At 42.0% G+C, this 24,819-nt stretch overlaps 1 protein-coding gene across 3 annotated transcripts in view; it reads right to left on the bottom strand.

The window, feature by feature from the left end:
• Window positions 1-5,412: 5,412 nt before the first annotated feature.
• LRRC8D (leucine rich repeat containing 8 VRAC subunit D) overlaps window positions 5,413-24,819 on the bottom strand; it is a 51,230-nt gene continuing 31,823 nt past the window's right edge. For all 3 annotated transcript variants that reach the window (XM_066555624.1, XM_066555626.1, XM_066555625.1), the window contains one exon: window positions 5,413-11,097. In XM_066555624.1, coding sequence (XP_066411721.1) covers window positions 8,534-11,095 — 2,562 coding nt within the window. In that variant the 5' untranslated portion in view covers window positions 11,096-11,097 and the 3' untranslated portion in view covers window positions 5,413-8,533. The remainder of the gene's footprint in view (window positions 11,098-24,819) is intronic.

Genomic DNA, 24,819 nt, shown 5'->3' with positions numbered 1-24,819 from the left:
AAGCAAAGCTCCACAGGCACAAGGACCTGTACATGGGGCAATAACCCTGCCTGCCTTCCTCTGAAATTACCTTTCACAGTGGGTGTAATTCTTCTGGGGGGCAACTCCTTCGGAGGCAGCCTGGCTGGGAGCATACCTGCTGTTCTGGGAGAGATGTGGCCAAGATTCACTTGAATTCCTGGCAGGGAGGAGAAAGGCAGGTTTCAAACTATGCTCTAGCTGCTGTCTACATGATTATTTTACAGTCTTTTAATTACTTCAGAAAAATGTTTTAATTAAGACCTCCTCTGCAGAGTTCTAGTTCAAAACTACAGCCTGCCCGCTTTACAGGTCCTAAACTGAAAGAAGAGGTCCCTGAGAGGGGACATACTAAAGCTCCTTTGTGCAATGCCTGTGTGGGCTCCTGGAGCTGACCTCTGCCTTGCAGACACGACACTGAATCACTGGGGTTTCAGATCAGCAGCACCTGGGGAAAACACCCCTGTGCTCTGGGTGAAGGCTGAAATCCGTGGTGAGAGGAACATGCACTCAGCCCCAGATAGGTCTGAGGGCTTGAGGAACATTCCCAAGTACAATTATTCATCCACACGAGTGCTGACTCGCAGGGACAGCGCCACCGCACACGCACTCAACTCTAAAGCCAATTTACTTAACAAGATTTTAGTACAAAGACAGCTAGAAACCTATCTCATTCTCCTGGGTCAGATCATGCTGGCATTTTCTTAGGTCTCAAATACACAAACTGATACTGACAGTGGGCAATTTACAACCCAGCTGCCTTTGCTTTTTGTTAAGCACATTTCACAGTTTCAGTAGCTTGAAACCTGAGGCCCTGAAAGGCACCTGGTTTCCAGCTCTGTTGTTCATTACAGCCCTACAGACCTGGATACACACTCAAGAGTCCCCACTTGCCAGCATTTTACAGGATGTTCTTGCAGGTACAGTGTGGGAAGAGCTCCACAATAAAACTCTCAGGTAATAGCCTGGAGGGCTTGGAGACAAACCACCGCCTTCAGATGTATCCCCTGGACCTCAGAGCAGCCAAACAACAAACGAGGGCAGCAGACCCTGTGCAACATCCTGCCACTGCCCTGACCAGCCCCAGACCAAAGGCACCTTGCAAAATGGCCTCTGAACTCCCTTTCTGTGGAGGGAACCAGGAAGTTGTGGTCAGATGGAGGGTGGGCAAACCAGACATTGGGTGACACTGTCACTCCTGGGGAGACTCCTTCTGGCTGTGTGTCCATCCTTAGGGTCAGGGCTCTACACTGGGAGGCCTCAGCCCACGTCCCACATCCCAATATTGCTTTTATCAAACTTGGTAAACTGAGAGGATTGAGAGGAGAGAAACAGGAGTTACAAACTACTGAAGGAAGGGGTTTAACCCAGGGCAGAGAAAAATAAGGGTGGAGGAGAAGTGCTCACTGCAGAACAGGCTGTGACAATCATCAGGTGTTCTCTGCATCCTCCCTGAACAGGGTTAGAAACACACAGCCCAATTTCCAACAAAGACATGGGAGGCTCTTGAGACACACAACTGCAGGAGCCACGGGGATGCCCGTGGAAATGGCACTGTAAGGATGGTATGGCAACCCCTTCCTTGGAGGCAGCAGAAGAAGGTGGCTCCCCCAGCTGTGCGAGCTGGAGAGGACCTGTGCCAAGCATGGACAGGACCGCCCTGCCCCAGCACTTCCATGGAGCAGCCCCGGGAGCTGGGGGAGCTTCCAGCCCGGCTGTGGCAGAGCTCTGCCCCACCCTGCCAGCCCGAGGAGGACAGTCCCTCTCGGGGCAAGCTGCAGCTCCCAGATTAGGCTCTGGCCCCGACAGTGCTGGGGGTTCCCTGCAGGGCAGGGCTGCAGCTCCGGGTAGGGCCCTGCTGGGAGAAGTGCCAAGATGGGCTTATCACAGGCACTGGCACGGAGCAGCAGGGGATGGAGAGCATGTCAGCAGCACAGGCACCCTGAGGCCCTGCTCTGAGAGCCAGAGGGGACAGATACCAGAAACAAAGTAGAAAAAAAATGGCAAAGTCATACAGTGCCATGAGAAATTGAACTTGGCTCTAGGCAGGAGCACTTGTAACTTACATTCCAGATTTTACACTTATCTTTCTGAAACTTCTGAAATTTCAAGCCAGAGATGGGGGCTCTACCTCCTCTCAGGACCATTTATTCCCACTCATTCTGCATTTCCTCCTGTTATCACAATCCCCATCTTTCAGAAACATTGCATGTTTCATTCAACAGTATTCCCTTTATTTTGTGGTTAAGGGCACACTCTTTCTTGTATGGCATCTCCCATAGATGCCTCAGGAGTGAGGTAAATCTGGCTTTCCCAGGAGAGTGAACCCTCCATAGGGTGCTGGGAGCAGCCACAACACCCAGACCTTCTTCCACCTCAGCTCTGCCAGAGCACCTCCAGCAACACCCTCTGGGGTAAGCCTGCCTTCCCCAAGCCAACAACAATTGGCTCCAGAGTTGCTGCAGCATGGTGTTAGGGAAAATGGTTTTAAAATCCATTTTTTACAAATCACGTGAAGCAGCAAAAATACCCAGAACTTGTTAGCAGAACAGCAACATGTCCATGCATTTATTCCTAATGGTCTACACAACCCAGTCCTAACTTGAAATTTTATTGTTTATGGGCACATGTTCATTTTATGGGAACAGACCTGCTCTGTGCTGGAAGACTTCCTGCAAGCAACTGTGGTGTTAATTTAGAAGATGGCTTTCTTCCCAAATAGTCATCATTAAACCAATAACCTTGTGTTACCTCCAGCATCAAGGGGCAATGTGCTGTTGGAGGCAAGACAGAACAAAGGTCCCAGTGATAATAATTGCAAAAGGGCTTAGGGGCTGTTCTCTTCAGGGAAGGGAGGGAGATGCAGCCTGGCCAAACTCCACGGTGTGTTGTTTTAAAGATCCTCACTTGATTGTATTGTGTTGATGTGCAGCATTACAGAGCTGTCACTTCTGCACCCATGCCTGGCTGAGTTACAGAACTATTTTAAGCATCTCAGCCAGAAATGACATCTCTCATGACTTTTATCATGGAATGAGTGCGTGTTTGTAATCAGCTTGGAAAATCTGTTTCTGAGCTTAATTCTAAAGCCTCATCTTTGCTACAGAAACAACTGTACTCAGTGACACAGCCTACCCTCCCTTGAGCAGCATGGGGAATGATTTGCTGTCCTGGGAAATTGGTAACAGCATAAACCCACAGGGTTTTGCAACCTCAGTGTTTGATGCCTTTGGTTTAAGTGCTGAACACACTGTATAAGCACAAGCAGCCAGCCTGAACTGGGAACTCTGCTGTAGTGCTGAAATGCCAACCATTTGGGTAAATCATTAGTTTGTGCAGTAATTTCATCAATTCACAGAGGGAGGCAAGGGACTAATGCCAGGGTCAAAATCACTACAGAATTAGTCTCAAATCTTTCAAATTTGGTAATCTTAAGGATCAACTTGCATGTTCCTACAGCAAACTTGCTCAATAAACTTTATTTAAATGCCTTCATAAAATGTCTTTCTGAAGAAACAAAGTACCCAGGCTTTGCAAGGGCAAGGATATCAGTCTCTAGGCTAAGACAAGGCAGACCAGTCATGGATGCACTGCACGGTGGTTGGCCCTGCTGTCACTGGAGGACAGAACTGTTTGTGCTGTATCTGTAACTGAACTGATGCAAGCTGTCCCTCAGGGCTTTTCTCAAAGGAATCCTGAACTTCAGTCTGCCCAAACTGCTCGGGAAGCAACATATCCACCCAGCATATCCACACAGTCTGTTTGGCTGTACTTCTGCAAGCTAATAGGTCAATATATTTCTAACCATTTAGTTTGCCTTAAACAGAGCATCAGCAGTTCTCTTGCTCTCTCTTCGACAGAGAGATGATTAAGTAAACAGCTTGCCTGGAGAGGGTGGAATTTCCATTGCTGTCTAACCCATTCTAATATTGACCAACATCTGGCAGTAATGAGTTAGGGAACCTTATTTCTGCACGAGGCAGGGCAGCAGGCTTAAAGCCATCCTGAGGTACCTTCTAGTCCTGCCCAGACTGATGATTTGCTGTCTAAATCAAAGTGTGCTGGGATCACACATTAGAAACATGTTGACATGGCTCTGCCATGCAGCTAATGATGAGACTGCCTCTGCCTCTTGAATCTTTCTACATGACTTAATTTTTGCATGATTTGTGTTTTTCACAATTGTTCAGGCATTTTACCTCTCTTAACGAATCCACAGCTTATAGACAGGAAATGCTTAGCCTCCCTCCTTGCTCTGGACTGAAAAGCAGTGCCATGGTCCATGATGGTTTGAGGCCAGCTGCTGCATAGAAAACAATCCCATCAGACTGGTGACAGCTGCCCAGATGATCTTCCCTCAGCCCAGTGCCACTGTGCCCATGGCTCTGCTCCCCTCAGCCCACTGTGCCCTGTGGCCCTGCTATCAATACTGAGATCCCTCAGCAAATCTGAGACTTCTGTTTTCATGTTTAGCACCCTCCCAGGGTTCCAACCCAAAGGGTCAACAGAAGCCCCATTTGTCGTGTTCACAATAAGCTGCAGCAGTTACATGTGGGACTGTCAGGTTTCCTGCTCAACTCCCTGTCTTGAGAACTGAGAAGTCTGACAGCCAGATCCTGTAAGAAATGAGAATGACAGTCAACACCACAGCTATAGAAGCACCTGCTCTGTTCAACCTGACTTTAAGTAAAGGAATCAAGACCTAATCCACTGCCTTCATGTAACCATACACCACTGATTTCTCTGCACATCCATGGAAATACAATATAAAGCTATTTCTCTAAGATTTTCATTAAAAATGCAGTCCACAAAGCAGAACCCCCATACTCAGACAAGATGTACAGTGGCTGGGCATCCTGCTTTGCTACCAGAGAGGGCAGCTCAGGACTGCAAAGCCATTATGTAGCAGCAGAGAGCCTTTCACAAGTGTCAGCATCTTCCCTTACACCAAGAGGCTTGATGCCTGCCCAGAAATGCCATTGTTCAGTTTGCATCATTGGAAGCCGTTTCCAAAAGGTCGATTTATTGGAAAACTAAAGGATCTTCACCAAAATGAGTTACAGTGGCAGAAGCAAACAGAACAGGCAACTTCCTACTTCCTCTCATTTGAACAAACACAGGTTTTTCTTCCAGGACCATACATGTGTTCTGCAGAATTTGATTAGCCAAATAAAAACATTTAGGCAGGTCATTGAGATTGTGTACATGAAAAAAATCTGAAGTACTGCATTCTAGATAGAAACATACCTACAGGATTTACTGTGAGCAGCAACTTCTACCTCTTCATACTTCTTAGAGTACAGGCACCACAGAACAAGTTCAGCATGAGGTACTTGAAATCAGGGAGTTTACTATGCAAACACACTTTTCACCCATTAAAAAAATAGATTAGAGGAAGATATAAACATCTTATTTATTAAATCAAATAGAAATGCAAAATATATTTCACATGCCTTACATGGAAAAGAGATGAACTTCCAAGACTTTAAAGCAAAACTGTGTCAGTTGACACGCAGGAAACAGGAACATTATAAACAGTCACAAAGAGGAGGAAGGACTGGGGGGAGGTGACATGGGGGTGCTGGGAAGGTCCTCCCCACTCTGACAAAGATCTCTTAAAAACAAGAACGGAGCTTATGCTAAGCAAGCATTAGAAGTATGTTAATTTTAACATACATTTATTTTGGAGAAAATTGTCTAAAGACATACAGTTGGCTACTAACTAGTCAAAACAGTGGTCTAAGTTATGTATACCATACTCATTAAGTGGACATGGGTTTAATTTTTGAGTATAACATAGTCATATGAATTAGACATGGGTTTAGTTTTTGAACATCAGTAGGGCCAGCAGGAGAATCAGAAACACCAAAAACACCTTTTAAAAACTAGATAAATACACAGCCACCTTCTGTGCGACTCTGCTATTAAAAAAGGGGAAAAAAGATTAAAAATATAACTATTTTTCTAAGTATTTTAATCATTTTGTCATCCTCCAACTCTTCCTCCCTCCTACACACAATTTCATGGAAACTGAAATGACACTCAACAGCAAATACAAAGCATACACCAATAGTATAGTCCACAGTTTTTCTAGAGTCAATAGTCCAGCAATTTTAAAGTGATCTATGTGCAAAAAATAAACAAATGAAAGAGTTTCTTAAAAAAAGAAAAGTCCGCTGCAGCCTTACCTTCTAAAAAAAAGAATCTGAGGATTTGCACTAAGTTTCCCAGTGGAGAACAGATCAGTAACTCCAAGTACTCTGCCTAACCTGTGACTTGGTATTGCAAAACTGTCAACATCCCAAGTTTACTACCCGCTGGCAAGTGGAAAACAGACTGTATCCCCATGAGAAATAGGAAAACCACTATTCATAAACTGGTCCTCTGAGATACATAAACATGTGGTGCAGGTATGTATTCAGAGACTGCTACCTACAGCTGAGAACAGTCCTCTCAGCATGACTAACAGTAAATTATTAACAATAAAATATGCAAAACTTCTAAGAGCAGTATTTGAAATGTTCCTGCCTGCTCAATGCCTCTAGGCCTAAACTATCTGCTCGTTAATAGTGGTGTAAGTCAGGGCAGCTCTGGTGAAGTTACAGTGGAAATCACTGTGCATGAGGATTTCTGTGTGAGAAGAACAGTCCCTTTAACTACAGACTAGTTCAGTCCTGACCACACTACAATAGGGAATTGTGTTTAAACCATGAGTAATCATGCAGTCATCTCTCAGCATAGTACTTCTTTTCTGCACACGTGGAATGTAAATGACTGAGATTTACGACTGATGATTTTGCAGATTTAATGGATTATATTTCTCTAATGGTTCTGGCAATGCAAACTCAGCTAAAAAGACACCACCAAAAAAGCCAAAAAAAAAAAAACAAACCCAAAACAACCAAACAAAACCAACAAAAACCAAACCCAAGCTCACTGCTGTCTGCTTTTTTCTTTATTGGATGACTTATCTGGCACACAGTTAGGATTTCTAACAGTGAGTAAGTCTTCAAAGACATCAGATTAGTTGGGCTGGGTATGGTAAAGTCCAGGTGCAGAAGACACCACAATAGATGGTAAAGCTTAATCACGGTTCAGTGAAAAAGCCAATCTTATGTCTGTTATTAGTCTGGTAAATGGAGATGACGCCCCACATCCTAAGCCAGGGCGGTTAAACAGAGCAATCACCAACTCATAAAACGCCTTGAGTTTTCCAGATAAAAAACCTCAGAAGAGCAAAACATGAGCAGTAAAGTCACTTGGTGTTTAATGGCTTTCAAAGTCATCTTCCAAAAGAGCACGAATGTCAAAACTATCTCCAACTTGAAAGCCATGTAGCAATATTCTGCCTTTTGCCACCCACTGCTGCATGGGACAGAGGAGCATTGTGGAGGCTGAGGGGCAGACCAGCTGCAGGAAGGTGACCAGCCTTTCCCAGGGTGAAGGACTAGCACACCAGACCACAGAAGGAATCTTACCCAAAAACATGAAGCCTTGAGAATGAAGGCAAACACATTTGGACTGATGCAAAACACTGAAGTACTGCAGAGTGTCCAGAGAAGGGCAGTGGAGCTGGTGAAGGGTCTGGAACACAAGTCCTGATAGGACTGGGTGAGGGAGGCGGGGGTCTTGAGCCCAGAGAAAATGACGCTCAGGAGGGACCCTTATCACTCCCTACGACTACCTGAAAGGATGGTGTAGTGAGGTGGAGGCCAGTCTTTTCTCCCAGGTAACAAGCAGTAGCACAAAAAGACAAAAGTTGTGCTAAGATAGATCATTAGGAAAATTTTTTTCACTGAAAGAGTGGTCAAACATTGGAATAGGCTGCCCAGGGAAGTGATGGAATCACCATCCCCAGAAGCATTCAACAAAAGCGCAGACATGGTGATTAGGGACATGGAGGACCTGACAGTGTTAGGTTAATGGTTGGACTCGATGATCTTACAGGTCTTTGCCAACCTAAATGATTCTATGAAACCAATGAAACCACATACCTTAATGCAGGAAAATGGTGGTTCTGGTGCAGTTCAAATCACAGCCAAACTGGTTTTATTTGCCAAGGGCAGGTAAACACTAACAACACAATTCAACCTGTGTTTCAAGTGCTATTAGGCCCATACCACATACAACATTTAGCCTTGGTTTGTCTCCCCATAATGCACTAAAGTAAAACCAGACCTTAAGGAATAACTTGCATAGTAAGAAAAGGTCATCAATTTAATCATTTACTTTAAGCAGGCAAGCAAATTTGTAAACATTCAAAAGCGGCAGCATCCAAGTTACAAACAATTTAAGGAAAAAAGAATTGAGATTATTAAGGTTCTTTATCCTCTCAAAAATTTTGGAAATGAACTTTTAAAACACTGCAAACATTGAACACTCAGTTGCACTTCTAAACCTGCTAGTAATTCTGCCTTCCAAGGAATTCAGCTTTCTAAAACACATGATCTCACAGTTGCCATACTTTTTATCATTTGCCATTTGGAAGTCAGTTACCAGAGCATTTCACCTCAGTCTAAATCCCATTAGCAAAGGGAATGCCCGTGTCTTGATTCAACACCTCTTTAACTTCTGAGGGTAAAGTGTCAAAGAGGTGATCTTCCACTACAAGCCCACTTTTCCTGAGAAGCTGACACTGCCCCAGTGTAGCTGGCAGACGGTCCAAGCAGTTTCCCTTCAGTTCCAGGTAAGTCAGCTGCAACAGCTGACTTACTTTATCTGGGATTGAGGTAATGCAGTTTTGTCCCAGACTTAAAGTCCTCAATTTAACACATTTAAACAACTGTTTTGGCAAAATGTCGACTTTGTTTCCTGTGATGTGAAAATGCTGAAGATTTTGAAGCAAACCTATTTCCACTGGAATCACCGCAATTGAGTTGTAGCTTACATCCAAACACCGAAGTTTCTGTAAACTGAACACTGCGGCAGGTAAGGTTTCAAGTTTGTTATTGGAGAGATAAAGAGACTCCAAATTCTTTATGTGAGTAATGGATGAAGGAATGCTGACTATTTTATTGTGCCACAGCTTTAAACAAGTCAATCTTTTTAAATGCTGGAAACTGATAATTTCTTCAATTGTGCGTATGCTATTTGACTTTAAATCCAGTTCCTGTAAGTTAGAGAGACTGAAGATGGCATGGGGAATTCTCTCCAGTTCACAGTTCTGCAGTTCCAACTCTGCAACATTTGTCATTTTCTTAAGGCTATTGAGTACCACAAGCTTAGTGCCATCATTATGAATGACTAGTTTTGTCAGATGTGGTGCTACATCTGTGATATTGGGGGGAATTTTGGTCAAATTGCTCTTCACGTGGAGAATTTTAAGGTGTCTCAACTCTCTAAGAGATTCAAGCCCTATCATTTTATTATTTTCAGAGTTCAAGTTGCCTATCAAATACAATTCACGGAGGGTTTTGAGCAAATACACCCACGCAGGAATTTCCGCGACATCTGTGAATTTCACATGAAGGCATCTCAAGTGGTCCCGGAGGAAGCTGAAGGCAGTCTGCTCGACCTTCGCAGGGCAGTGGTACAGATGAAGCTCCTGAAGATTTGTCATCTGGGAAATTTTGGCTGTAATTTTCGCTTCAGGAATCAGCTCCAGTTTCAACACATCCAGATCTGTCAGATCAAACACTGCATCAGGGACCCCTGAGAGCATGAAGAGATGCAGCTCCTGCTTGTCCTGGGCGTTGCGGGAGACGTGCTGCCGAAGCTTTTCGTAAGTCCATTCGTGGTTCAAACTAATCCCGCGCAGTTTGTTCTCGCTTACCTCTGACAAAAAGACACCAAATCGCTTCGAATACAGCTGGTCATACTGATCCACCATGTGCAAGAGAAATGCAAAATCATTTTTGACATCTGGGATATCGCTGAAGCTGCTCTCTTCTCTGACCTTTTCAAAAGAGTATTCTTTTAAAGGTATCCGGAACAGCCAGAAAAGCGTGTAGAGGCAGATAAAACCATAGACACAGATGAGGGAAATGTAGCTGATAAGCAGCTTCTTCAACATATAAGCCATATTGTGTGTACATTCAAACTCTGTGTAGCCAATCAGGTGTTCCACTTTCGGGTAGCAGATGTGCTCAAAACTGATGGTGTTGACAAAGTTTGCAGTATAGCAGAGAATAAATATGAACTTGACAGTCTTGATGACAGTCTGGCCAACGTAGAGCTTGTAAATAAGATCACTGTCTTCCACGTGAGCCCGGAACTTCCGGACTTTCTCAAACAGCGCCTTGGCTTGTTCTCCATCTTTCTTATCTAAAATCGTGACACTGGGAATCTCAATCATCGGCTTGTCAGCTGAAAACTTGAAGCCAGATTTGGTTATCATGGGAGTGCTGGCACTTGGGCTTCCTTCATCACTGCTAGTGGAAACATACTTGGGCAGGGACTGGGCACCAGTTAACCTCTGTTTGTTCTCCTCAGAGTCCTCACATGCCGTTTCAGACAACGCTTTTGTAGTCCAAGGAGACTCAAAGCACTTCCCCAATATAGACACAAAATGCTCAATTTTTGAGCAAGTCTTGGGATACTTGAACCAAAAATTACTACTGACTATTAAAATGATAGTATGGATGAGAACAAGATAGGGAAAATACTTTGAGTACCAAGGAAGAGCCAAATGATAGCACATCTGGTTAATAAATACATACTGCTGAAAATCCAAATTTGTTTTACGGCCTGAGGAATCTTTCTGCTCCTTCTTCAGCTCCTGGTCTGATTCAGTGGGTTGATACTGAGAAGAGGTAGCTCTGCTCAGAAGAATGTTAGGTGTTACAGTAGGGGCAAAGGAAACAGTTCTCATTGACGCTTCTTCTTGATCAGTGGTTGTTTCAACAGTGGTGAAGTCAGCCTTCCCTGCTGTATCAGGCTGCACTCTTGAATTTACAGTAGACGGCAAAACTGGCAAGCAGACCACCTGGTCTTTTGTCAGCTGCATGGTTCCAGCAAAAATGGCAACCATTAACATAACAACAGCAAGATAATCCATAAATACATCCCACCATGGTTTCAAGATACGGTAAGTTGGCTGGATGTCACTGAGCGATGCAACTTCTGCAAGGGTAAACATTCCTACAAGAAAACAAAGACAAAATCACTGTTGTTGACTGGGGACATTAATTTTACCATTTAAAAACAATCCCAGCTTGACATACACAACCTCAGAAGGTTTCACTATGGGGAATCCAAACCTCTCTGCAGCTTTAAGCAACTTGCTTTGGTTTTTGTTTTGACAGAATATGGAGGAATCAACTTATCAGCTTTAAAAAAAAATAAGCTTCCTGCGCAAGCAGGATGTAGTAAAATCATCATTTTGACTGCTGAATGTGTGACTCAAATTTGCCATTTCTATAGAAAAATATCTAGCTTGTGTGCACACATGCAGCTGGGAAGGAGATAGTATGTACACTATCCCCCAGAGTCTGTCTCCCTTTGCTTGGGACACGAACAGCTTAGCAGAGCCCAAGGAGATCAAAGCAGGCAGTAACAAGATGCACTGGATTTATTATTTTTAACTTGTAGCATAACAATTCATACAGACCTGCATCTCACACATTGTAAAGGACAGCATCAGAGGCAACATATATACAGCATGATAATTTAATTATTTCTGGATAACAGACATTTCTACACACAGAACTCAAATACCAGCAATTGCCTATATGGTAAAAGCCATGCACTAGCACCCCTCCTTCCCCACACCAGTACAAGCAGCTCCCACATCTTGGTCTGTGGGAAAGGCCAGCACTTGTCTTTACTACCACAGAGTTCATGATCTAAGCGTCTCCTCCAACACAAGGAGATACCCAGCCCCTGCCCTCTCACACTCCTCCCTGAAGCTTTTACCAGTCTTGCATACCAAGCCTAGGATCTGGTGGAGGCAGCCACAGAGGAAGGACTTTATCTCACTGCAGCACTCATGCTAGTGCTCTTGGCACAGCTGCTAAAACTTAAAAGTTAGGACTGAGTTTCTCAGGGAACTGGCAGAAGGAGCTTCCAGTTCTCCCTTTCTTGGTCAAATACTCCTCCCTCATAAGAAGTTTTTGGTATCTTACAGTCCTCCCAGCTCCACAAGGAACTCCTTCCGGAGAGGCTCCTGAGCCTGCCCCCACACACCTGCCCAGGGCTGCAGCTGCTGTACAAAGTGCTGAAGGACACGAACCAGTAACACCCCCCAGATATCAAAGCCTCACAGTGCCTGACTTGGAAGTCAGCTACAAACTCCCATCTTTAATGTCTCCCACTGCTTCACCTACACCGAGACACAGCATGACTGCTTGCCCTGGAGTTGCCACCTTTGACATTTGAACAATAACAGTGTGCACTTGAACAGCATTAGCCATTTGTGCTAATGTGAACAGATTGATAAAAAGGACCCTCCTAACTCCTAGGGCCCAACTGCCTGTCACCTGCCCAGAACAGGAGAACCACAAAGCAACAGCAGAGGTGACTTTTTCCCCATAATAGATTTTTTTTCTTTCTAGGAAGCTCTCTGGAAGGCATACTCTCCATCTCCAGGCTGTTTTCACTGTGCTCTCACCTACCCTGGCTGCCACAGAAGTTCTCGCCCAGCAGGTGCGTTCAGCAGGAGAGCACCAAGCCAAGGCACACAAGGATGAGTCCTGTGGTACAGGAGAGCAGGCTGGGAAGGAGGAACCAGCTCACTGCTGGAGCAAACGTGGGCAGCTGCTCCTGCCTGCTCTCTGGGGCTAGCCTTTCTCTCAACTCTGCACCAGCTAATTACGTGGGAAGTTACTTCACTGCGGTTTGGGGCACGGCCTCCAGAATTCCTTTCACAGAAAAAAGGTGATTTTTTTGCTTCTGCCATGAGAACACGTGGATAAAGGATGGAAACCCAGGCACTGCAGACATGACTGCTCCAAACAACCAAAATAATGGAAAAGAAATGACTGAGCATAAAGTGGTTCCAGCTGAAGACTTAGAAAGAACAGCAATAAAAGGAAAAGTTAACAATCATCTCTACCAGACCTCTGTCTTGCACACACAAAATCATTCCCAAAAAGGTTAGGAGGCACAACAGAGCCTGAGTAAAACTCTTTGTGAGGCTGTAGGCAGCATGGTGTAACAGGAGCTTTACACCAAGAAGCACCACATTCAATGTTCTGAACACATCTTTTCTTTCAAGTTACTGATACTCAGAAAAGAGCTCCTGTTTTGGCAGAGATTAGTAGTTATAAAACACAAAAAACTCCTCTGTGGCATTACTAACGCTGTCTCATAAAAGACAGACCTTTTTCTAGCTAGCAAAAATCAGTTCCAAGAGCTGAAAACAGATTTGCCTCCTTACATGTCCAAAATGTTTAATGTTCTGAGTCTTAAAAACCAAAATGAAAAACTATAAACCTACACACAGTATAAGACACATTCTGACAGGCTGCAAATAAATTTGGTATTTCCGTTCTTAAATCCATCATAACATGTATTGGTGTTTGATTTTACTAAACTAATAACCATAGAAGTTAACTTGTATTGTATTTCTGCACCCACTTAGAAATAAAACAATTAAGAGGCACTTAGAACAACTGGTCTGTACAGTATCGTAATGGGTTTGGATTTTCTTTATTCCTTTTTAATTTAAACTATTCAAAGCTTTTGAAACCTACTGTCTGGAATATTCTTTAGAGTGGGTGGAGAGTATTTTCACTACTAATTTTCAACTCCTTTTAAGAGTGACAAACTGGGCTTTGAGTTTCATTGTACGTTACAGTGATAACACTGTTTGGAAGTAAGGAAAAAAGAAAGAAAAAAGAAACATGCAAATGCCAGTCTGTGTCTGGCAGAACCTGCAACCATAGATGGTCCCCCCTCAAAACCAGTCATGGCAGGCTCTACTCACAACCCCATTGCAGAAAACATCTGTGAGCAGATGGTCAAACTGAAGAACAAAGTCCTGTGCAGCTGAACTGTTAAAATACCTGATTTCTCATGTGAAAACATGCCCTTCTTTCAGCCCTTTTCAGGGCTTACAAGGCACCAAATGGACCTTGAGGGTCAGCAGAACAAGGGGCTTTGACATACCCAAATTCAAAGGAGATCCACACTAGAAAAGTGAGGTTCTTGAATTCCCAATATAGAATGTCAGGACAGACTCCTTTTTGAAATAGCACATTTTTGTTTAGTTTTAATAAGCATAGATTTAAATTCAAAGATATTGCAGTATGATCCTTGAGGCTGCACAGCTACATAAAGACTATAATTTTAACAAATAACCTTTTTTTTCTCCCAAACCCTGTCTCCAGTTCCAGGATAGTACCCTAGGATAGTATCAACTTCTTTCAGCTCCATCTATCACTTCTAGCTATCTACTGGGTGTATTCTTTCTCCTGAAACAAAAATTTTTAGCCTAAATAAATCCAACTGTTTTAAGCAGAGCTGTTTCTTGCTACCTTCTAATACTTTAAGGTGGAAAAACTTGAAGTTCTGAAAGTAGTGCAGTAGTGTGATTTGGAGCTCTAGAATTAAACCTACTTAGTTTATTTTGCAGTTATACAAGTTACAGTGAAACAGGAATATAAAGAGAAAAAAAATTAACAATGACAATGGAATTGTCATAGGTCCACAGTAAATCAGCAAGGGTAGCAACTAATTTAATAAATCATTATTCTTAACACATCATTACTCTTAATTATAATAATTTCATTAGTCTTAAATAAAAGCTGTAATAGAAAGAGATCAGAATGTGATTAGCCTGGTGAATTTCTGACACATTTCAGACTATAAATGCTGAAATACAAAATGGACATATTTGGGATATTTCCTAAGAAACTGCTCTAGCTTAAATACAGAAGTTAGCAGAAAAGGAAGCAGCAGATTGGTATGTCACTAATGTTTATTTACATCCTACTTCTTCCTGTACTTACAGATAAAAACTGTCTGTCCTGTAACTCCCTGGTCCTCCTGTCTTAAAAGCATATTTAAAGTTAAAGCAAATTCAAAGTCAGAACAAACAAATAAAAGGAGAATTGTAGCACATGATACACTCATTCACTCTCAGGTTCCCAAGACTACGAACAAGTCCACTTTGTTTCAGGAAACAAAAAGATTCTTGAATCCGCCTTGTTACTGCATCTGGTAAAGAATTTCCTAAAAAAACCCTCAACATTTCTAGCTAAAAAGTGCTACCACTAACAAAATTGTTTTCTCCCTTCCCACAGGAAATTAAGGAGAAGAAAAGTTTTCCCATAACTAAAAGGCTTTGCTAGCTTGTTTTTGATCAAGTGACCATAAGTTTAAATTTAAATTTCCACTGTATACTTTGTTGTCTCTTTCCATCAACCATTTCTACTTCTGCAATATCCTATTAAAGCAGACTATTTGACCATAATGTGATAAGGATAGAATACGAGATTCCTGTTAGCCAGGACCCTGCCAGTATCAATTGTTCCATGGACAATCTGCCATCAAAATGATGGCACTATCCTTTTTTTCCTCCCTCCTTTTCCACAGAACCAAGTATAAGGAGCCCCAAGACCCTTGTGAAATAATGCACAAAGACATACAGGAAGGTCTAAAAATCAGGTTAGGCATTCTGAGCACATCCACATCCATACCTGCATTGGTTATTCAGTTTCTGAGATGAGAAGTCTAAAACAAACTGAAGGTTTAACCACCAGTAGGCTTTGGGATCGAGTAATGGAGGGAAAGTGCCCTGCTGAACTAGGTGGGAATATTACAACTATCCATGGCCTGGTTTGCAGCTCCTAATGGGTTGGCTAAGAGGACATCTTATTTCACAAGGGATTATTGTGCTTTACTCTACCTGAGCCCACTCAAGCTACAAAAGCACCTGAAGGTACAACTGTGACTACAGCTCCTCCTCTCAACCATCCTGCAAACAAACCCCCAAAATTCAGCTAAGCACAGATTTGTGCACTGAGTGTCTCTATTGCCTGAAAAGTCCAGGAAACATTTCACAGGAAAACACAACATGGGTGCTTTTATAGTATTTCTCTACTATAGGAAACGTTTTGGTGCTACTTTAGTGATGGAAGGCATTGCAGAACACTAACACCAGGATGGGGCTTATGTTATCACATACTTCCTGATCAGCGCCGTTATCTCTGGAAAATCAAAACCCGATGTAATGTAAAAAACTGCATAGAAAAAGACTTCCATTATTTCTTTCTACCAATAAGCATGACAAGAATTTCCACTTACTGTTTCTTCCCTAAACACCTGAGAGCAACCAAATCTACCCATTTGAAATTAATCTGCGAGATCTAGTTTGGATTATTTTTGTATGGCTGCCCTGTAATGGATGATGACTGGATAAGGAAAAGCATTGAACACAATGCTGAAAGGATTATTTCCTATAGAGAAAAATATTTCAACTAAGGAACAAGAGTTCTACAATAGCTTTTAATTAAATAATAACTCATACACTCACTGTTTGAGAAACAAAAGCAATGAAACAAAATCCCCCACATCTAGCCCATCTCCCCCATCCCACTGCCCAAACTGCACAGCTATAATTTTGGACTTTCTCTTAAAGCAGATATATAATACCTCTCTATATAAGTCTATATATTTATATACATAATATATACATAATCTCTGATATAGTCTGCAAATAAATTCTCCAGTTAAGGAAGCATCACCTTTATGAACAACAGGAACCTCATTGACAGTAACTTGCAAAACAAAAAATTATCAAAATCTTATTTCTCTTGGATTGCATAAAGAAATATTAGGCTTCAGTAAGTTGGAGACAAAAATAAGATTCTTTACATAATCAATGTCAAATTAGTACCACTTGCAAAAATTAAATCTATAAAAAACACTTTTTTCTTTTTTTAAAATCCTCAAAAATGCTGCCCTTCAAAGCTGGGCTTTTTCAGGTTGTGTAACGCTCTAACCTACTTTTGGATGCTGCTATTTAAGTGTTTACACTGAATCTTCCTTGTTTACCAGTTCTTTGAAGGTCTAGTGCCATACACCACTCCTACACAAATGGTTTTGTAATCATTGTGATATTTAAAAAGCAGTATTAGCAGCCATTATTTCCCTAACAATAAACTGTCAAATCTTACCTCATTCTTGCCTTGCTGCAAATGACTGGAAAAGTCTGTTTAAAGATGACTTTCAAAACAGGAGCCCATTTTTACATTTTAGAGTAGTTCCACAAAGCATCCAAAGATTATTAACACAATTAAAGCTCCCAAAATAAACCCAAAACTATTCACCCCAAAATTATTTAAAAACCCCTAAATTAATTATTATTATTGATTATTAATTACCTCTGTATTTGCTGCATGCAAATTCTGTGTCTACAGAGCACAGAAAATGAGTAACTTCTCGCTTTGCCTAGTGCAGTAATCCTGAGCATGCTCTTATAAAAGAGCTGCTTGCACAAAAAGTGCTAGCTTCAGGTTCTATTGACATTTATCCCCAAGCTACAGGGTGCAGATCAGGTGCCCAGTACACTTCTGAAAGCTCAGGGAGACCCAAGCAGCAACACCACTCCATCCTTACTTCTCACAGGTTAGCAGGGTCAGAGACCATGAAGGGCAGCAGAGATGGGAGAAGCAAACAAGACTGGAGAGTGGTCCTCTCTGGTAAAGAGATCAGGATTAGATGTGCTCCAGTTGAAGTCAGTTAACCATGTGTGATTTTACAGTTGCAAAACAAACCACCTAGCAAGGCAACGTGCAAGAAACCAGAAGAGGTGGCTAATGAGACACCAGCAGGGTAAATTCTCAATTTAAGATGCTCTTCATACCTGTAAGCAACAGTCCATGAATGCACAGGCATTTCAGGGCCACAGCTGCCAGAACAGAAACCATGCAGCAGAGTGGCAAGGACCTGGCACAGAAAGGCAGAGAATACACCTTGGATGTACCCTGCACATGCACTCCCACCCTTACACTGCTGCTGCAGCCCCTCTTATTTATGCAATGCCAATTCATCCTCCTTTTATCTGAGGCAGCACATTCCCTGCGATCAAAGTCACAGAGCCACGGCCTAGTAATCAAATCTGCAACAGCATTTTCTGTTTCACCTAGCCAGGGAGAAACAACAGTGAGCAGACACTTTGTATTTCATTTCACAGAATTCCCAAAACAGCCAGACCAACAATCTTGAAAAGACACCCAACTTGTGTGTGCAGGAGTCCCAGTTTAACACCAAGCACTTTTACTCAAGTGCAGATACAACTGAAGCACGTTTAACCTGCACTGGCATGGATGTACAATGCAATCGTAAGTTACACCACACAAACTAACAGCTGCTTGCTCTCAACTGTAAATATTTAATCCTTTTGTCATTTCTAAATCTGCTGTTCCCCTATCTTTTAGGCCGTGAGGTTCCTGCAGTGTTTTCATGACCACTATCAGAAGCAGAAGAACACAGAGCAAACATCTGGCACTTCTACTAACCAGAGCACTTTGGGAATTTATCAAGTTGCAAAAGCAAGCTGCACCAAAATAAAAGCACATCTGGTAACTCTAGTCCCTAGAGGCTGCTTTTTATCACTAAAACCAACCCAGCAATACAATTAAAAATAAATTTAAAGGATTGGGACAGAAAAAAAGTAAAAAATGTAACAAACTTTTATTTCCTTTTTAGTTTAGAAATCTGAAAAATAGAACAGTTAAAAATGGTTTACATCCAAGTTATTCAAATTTCCTTTTACATAAATAAGTCCACATGGCTACAAAGCTTGTAACATGAAATTGCTTTATCTCAGATAGAGACAGCACTCAAACTCATGCAATTCCTCTGAAAAATACTCTTCTCTGATGCACAGCCACACACACTGCCAGTCTGTCCGTCTCCTTCCAAACTCACTTGGAACTAGGGCAGCTTCAAAGTGGTAAGAAATTGAACCTGGCATACATAGAGTTGATAGTTTGGTATGTAAAGAATGTAAAGATACAAATCTTATTAGAGAATATATTAGTGGCTCTAACTACACACCCTAAATGTACCATAGGAATAAGGAGGAATGCCTATCAAAGAGAAGGAAATGTGTTGCTGAAGTTCACTCTGCTGCAGATTTTAATAGACCCTCTTCAGGGCAAAATGAACTCTCCTTAGTACCTTAGCTCATGGTACTAAAGTCTTATTTTACTTAATTTCTAAACTGCATTCCCATCCATATGGAAGCAGGTTTACGGAGTAACTGAAGTAAATGATTTTCAATGAACACTTTCTCCTTCCTTTTATTTCAATGGACATGTGAGCAACCTTGAACTGGAACATTTACAGCATCCTCATGGAGATCCAGAGCCAAGAACAGACAAAAAGTTCCTTTAACTAAAGAACAGGCTCCATTGTTCCCTATCTTAGCTGGTTCATCTCTTCAGCCTGCACACACAGTGACTCTCACTGGGTTACATGTTGAACAGAAGTTTCATAAAGATTTGCACACATACAAGCTACTGTATTTCAAATATCTGCAGTGGCACTTTCATTATACCCATTAGCTAAAAGCAAACCAGGAAAGGTCACACTTAAATTAAAAACTTAAAATAACAAAAGCAAATGACACATATGCATACACACAAAAAAGTGCCCAGTGACACAAGAAGCTACATGTAAACACAAGCCTCCTACTCACACATCAGAATTCCTGTTTCTGCTAAGAGCTTTTCTGTAGCAAGAGCAGTAGGAAGGTGCATTAAATCCAGCTGAGAATCAGGATATGGAAAAACACACTCAAAGTCCACCTTTCCTTTTACTCACTCTGCTGCTTTGATGAAAAAATTAAAATGCTAGTTTACAGCTCAATAAATAGGCTGCACCCTCAATTCTCAAATACACAGTCTCTCCAGTCTTTATAGGACAAGAGTCCAACTTTGTTCCTACTTAAATGTCACACAGCTTCTTTTATCCCCAGGGAGAAGGGGATAGTTCCTTGCTCAAGCCAAGGTCCAGCTGTAAAGCCCTGTCACAGAAACCACTGGAGGTAGCAGCCAAGCAGCCCCGACACCCTGAGCACGATGCCCGCCCCGAGCCAGGGCAGGCAGCACACAGCTGACAGCCTGCTGCCAACCCTACCTGCTCTTTATCAAGCACAGAGATCTCCTACACCTCAGACATCCTGCCAGATGGATAACAATGATGACTTCTCACATAAAACTCTGATCAGCAGATGAAGGATGAGTTATTAATGTTACCACATTCCTGCCAAGCTTCCAATAGTTGAACCTCCAGTGGTTGCATGCCAGGAAAAATGCCTGCAGCTGAAGCAGCATTTATCCTCAAAGGGATTTATTTAAGTTTACTATAATTCTTTTTCCTCTTCTAAACTTAAGCTGCTTTCTGTAAGAGATAAGCTATTTGCTTAGTCCATCTAGTCCCATAATTGTTTGGTTCAGGGTGTGTACTTCAGTACTTTGACATAAAAAGAAATTGTGCTGCAACACATTTTTGGGAGCTCTTCTGAAATTTTGCTGATGAGTTCAGATCACCTCCTTCCTTTTTATGCTTTATTTTCTCAAAACACCATTCAAAACATTGCTTTAAGAACAAAAAGAATGTTCCAAGACTTGTTGTCCTACCAGTGATTACAGCATTCCTGCTCTAACAAGCAAGTTTTCAGCTCTGCAAAAATGTTCAGTAAGGTTCCATTGAATTGCTGATGCCATTCACCAGCACTAACAGATCCATACAACCTCCAATTTAAATATTTACTATTGCTAAATTTGTATTATGATTTGACTCAAATGCTCCAGCTGGAATTGTAACCTCTGCACTGAGGGCCCTCCAGCAGGGAGTGGGCAGACAACCCTTGCCCCTGAAGGCTCACAATCTAAAAGTGATTATTTGTTAGGCAATGATAAGCATTTGTGGCTGTAACATTCAAAGCAAAAAACCAAACTCCCTCAGGCTTCCAGAAAAAGATAAAGTGGGATAACAGCCTGATTAAAGTATAATCAAATTTAACATTTTAATGCACTGCAATCTTTGAGAAGGCTTAACATTATGTGCCAATAAATCCCTTTACAATTACAGCATTCCTATATACTTAGCCATACTCCTTCCCACTGGTTTGAGGATGAATGCTGTCTAAAAAGTAAGGCACTAAATGCAATAACTCTTGAGACCTACTTTTCCATTGAAATGGACAATGAAACTTTCCTTTACAGTCAAATTTGTCTTAAAATAGATAATGAAGCTGAGTGTACACTTCAAGTAAAATAAAAATACAGAAAGGAGACACTTTACTCGATCCCATTTATAGACGATACCACTCCTGCTCCAGCACTTAGGACTTTTCCATGATTACTCTAGGCTTCCACACACACTTGCAATAAAGTTTTTGGCAGCCACCTTCACCCATGTACCATGTCACTGTCTGACTTTTACAGCCAACATCTGCTTGGATGGTGAGATCAGAGAATCAGTGCAGAGGCAGCTTTTTTATTTGGTGGGCAGCTTCCCCTTAGCCCAGGTGCTCTCCATTTGAACTCGCTTTAGCAAGTTTCACATCACTTAACGGTAGCACAATAGCTGCTCCCCAGCTGCTACAGAAATAAAAGCAGCGTGCCTTCTAACTGGAGGAAAACACAACAATCAGGTTTTGTTGTTGCCGCTGTAAGCAATTTTCACATCCTTCAGCAGGACCCAGCCAGGTCCCCAGGAGATTTCTGTGCAAGCATGAATAAGAGCAAGGCAAGTTCAGGACAGAGCACTACATCATTCTGACCGGGCAGAAGAAGGGTCCTTACCTTCTAAACCACCTTCTAGCCCTTCCACTAACATGCCAAGATCTCACAAAAAGTGGAAATGGAAAGTCTGAGCTTGTGCAAGTACACCAGTCATTTCAGCATCCTGGCTCTCATTGTGACTTGCATCAAGCATAATGCAAGGCTTTCAGAAAGAGGTGCAGTCCAGCCCCCTGACTGCCCCGAGCAGAACAAGAACTTGTCCCAAGCAAACTCTCAACATCACATGCAGCAGTATTTCTACAGGCATGTGTGATGGACTAGGCATCACCTACACACAAAGCAGGACCAACGGAGCAAATGAGTTTCTATCTAGTAACAACACCAGAAAACACCAGTTTGGTGCAGTGGTGATGGTGAGAGAGTGAACAACTACAGGGCTCTCCTCCCAGGCATGCAGAGATCTCCAGGCACTCTCAGTGATCAGGTGGCAAACACCCCTCCCAGAACAGGGTAGCCTGGAGACATCCTGCAACTACCAGGGACAGCAGGGATTATTTGAGCTCTTGGTTTGCATTTCAGGTTGTTGACTCAACACAAAATAAAACACAAAATGGCCACAATTTCCCACACAGTGACCTGTATCACGTCACAGCTGAACACAAGTCATCTTCCATACAGACCTATTTGTAAGTCTGACTGGCATTATTTTCACAAGGATCTACTCAAGAACATTAGGACAACTAGCCAGCCACTTTATTTACATTTTCCTGTTATCTCATCACACACTTGGATAACTGCCCATGCATGTGGGTGTACAATAATATACATATGACTACATACCCATCAGCCATCAGTCAAGAGTTTAGGATTTGTCATGGCCAGACTAAAACCATCCATTTAAGATAAAGTTTTGCAACAGCCTGTCTTTGACCAAGAGTTCTGCCTGCCAAATCATGCCTGAAGTACTTTTTTTTTTAAATAACAAAAATGTTATCAAGGCCCAGAACTCAGCTATAGTTTTTGTTCCCTTTTAGACTAAACAGCAATTCTAATCTCAGTTTCAAGTTCCTCAAAGGCTAACAGAAAAACCCTCTCTCTTAGATATAAAACCACCAAGCAACTTTGGATTAATGAAAATTTAAGTAAATTATTCCTTTAAGCCTGCACTGGTTTTAATTTCCCAAGAACAGATTTACTTTAGGAAGCCAGATGAAGTACTTCTCTCTCATCACTAAGCTTGAGACACCCACACATAGCACCAACTGACCTAGAAGGTAAGACCCAAAATGGTGACTCTAAAAAGGCAGGTGATGTGCTAATGCTGTGAGCTCTAAATTCTTGCATATGGACACAGCCATGTCCATGTTCACTGTGACAAAGCCCTGGATCACAATACCAAAGCTGGATCCTTGCTCACCACACATAAGTAGGCACTGTTGTTGCAGCCTATTCTTGAAACATGGCTAATAGCTTACTGTGCTGCCTGTTGGGTTAAAGCATCCTGTATGAGAGAGCACTCTGACAATCCTGCTCCTGACTCAGCAGGGACACTCTGTCTGTCTCACAGATGCCACTCACTACCTTCCACAACACTTGAATTGGATGTTCCGTGCGCCTTGTGTCTCCAGCTCCTGTGTCTTGGTCAGTTTCTTCAAATTGACACAAGCAAACAAAAAAAAAAGGTGATTTTTTTGACTTACACTCTGCTAGGACTTGATATTTATAGTGCATAAAAAGTTCAATTCCCTAATCTATCGCAAAGCCCTACTGCATTATACAGTGTGTCATCCTGATTCAAAAGGATTATGGCCCAAAAATTCAGTTGAATTGCATCAGATTTCACAGAGCAGAGTGTTTGAGGAAAGCAGAGTTTCAAGACTGACCAGTTATGAAGAGGAAGAATCTTTAAGTTTCTGCCATGGGCTAGAAATTGAAATAAATCTTTTATTCTCTACATTAGTAACACTTTGACCTCAGGATAATCACAAAGTAAAGTCATCCTAAAAAAAGTTTTCAAGTATCGGCAGTGTGTTGGAATTTTTCGTTACCATGCAACTCTACTATGAAAAGTGATTGAAAAAAAGTATTATTGAAAGATACAAAGTAGCAGGGAATTTTGGTATTTCCATGCAGGTGTACAATTCACAAATAAAACCATTTCTCTCCAGTTACTGAAACTCTTCCTTTGGGAGTTTAGCCAAGTTTTCCACACATAGTTGGTCTGGGTACAGTTCTCCTTAGTGCTCTGCATAGAATCACTTACTGAACACAGCCATATTCACTGATCCTTGCTTTGTCAAATTACGAGAAGCAAGATGTAAATAAAGTTTTACTTCTACCCCTAAAGGGGAGAGAAACAACTGACTGTATGAAATGAGTAATCATGAAGTGGCTTAAAACAGAAACAAAATTCCCATCAGAAGTTAAAACAGTCGTGGAGGTAAAGGCCAACAGGATTGGACTACAAGATCTCAAGTTATATAAATAAGAGCAATAATGCTATTATGACTCATTTATTAGAGAATCTTTATTGCCTTCAGTTAACAAAAATAATGTGAGGATAGCACTTCTTGAAATTAACTTACATAAAATGATTTCTTGCCTCTAAGTTGCTACTTGTGAATAGCTGCAATTTGAACAGAGCTCTCAATAAATCTTCACTGTAACACAGACTCAAAATTGGAAGTTTTTTAGCAATGAGCAAAAGCATAATCATATTAACATAAATTATTCAACTTTTCCCAGTGAGACTTGCACTTGAGCTTTTTAATTACAAGGTGTACACCTCTATCATCCAAGGCAAGGATCGGCAAGGAACAATCAACCACATCGCAACACCACGGCCAGCTCCTATAGTTTCCTCCAGTCCTCCTCTGTGACATCTGTCACTGTCAAAGCCACAACACACTACAGGGTCTGAGCCTCCAAGTCCTAGAGGAGGTCTCCCTGCCAACTGTAACACCATCTCACCAACCACTTCCGGGCAAACTACTTCTTCTTAGTAATTCTAAGTCACTGAAAACCCACAGGACATAAAATTATAAATTACCATAACCCTGCCAAAACACAACACGGCCAAAACACAGCAGCAAAGTATAGCTATTTCTCTGTGGATGAAAGCCAAGGGATTTCTAGTGTTTTATTTCCTCTAATGCACAAAACC

This window comes from Molothrus aeneus, chromosome 9 (genome assembly GCF_037042795.1).
Source record: "Molothrus aeneus isolate 106 chromosome 9, BPBGC_Maene_1.0, whole genome shotgun sequence".
Taxonomy (NCBI): domain Eukaryota; kingdom Metazoa; phylum Chordata; class Aves; order Passeriformes; family Icteridae; genus Molothrus; species Molothrus aeneus.
The sequence above is the reverse complement of the archived record's forward strand: the minus strand, read 5'-3'. Positions and strand labels throughout refer to the sequence as shown.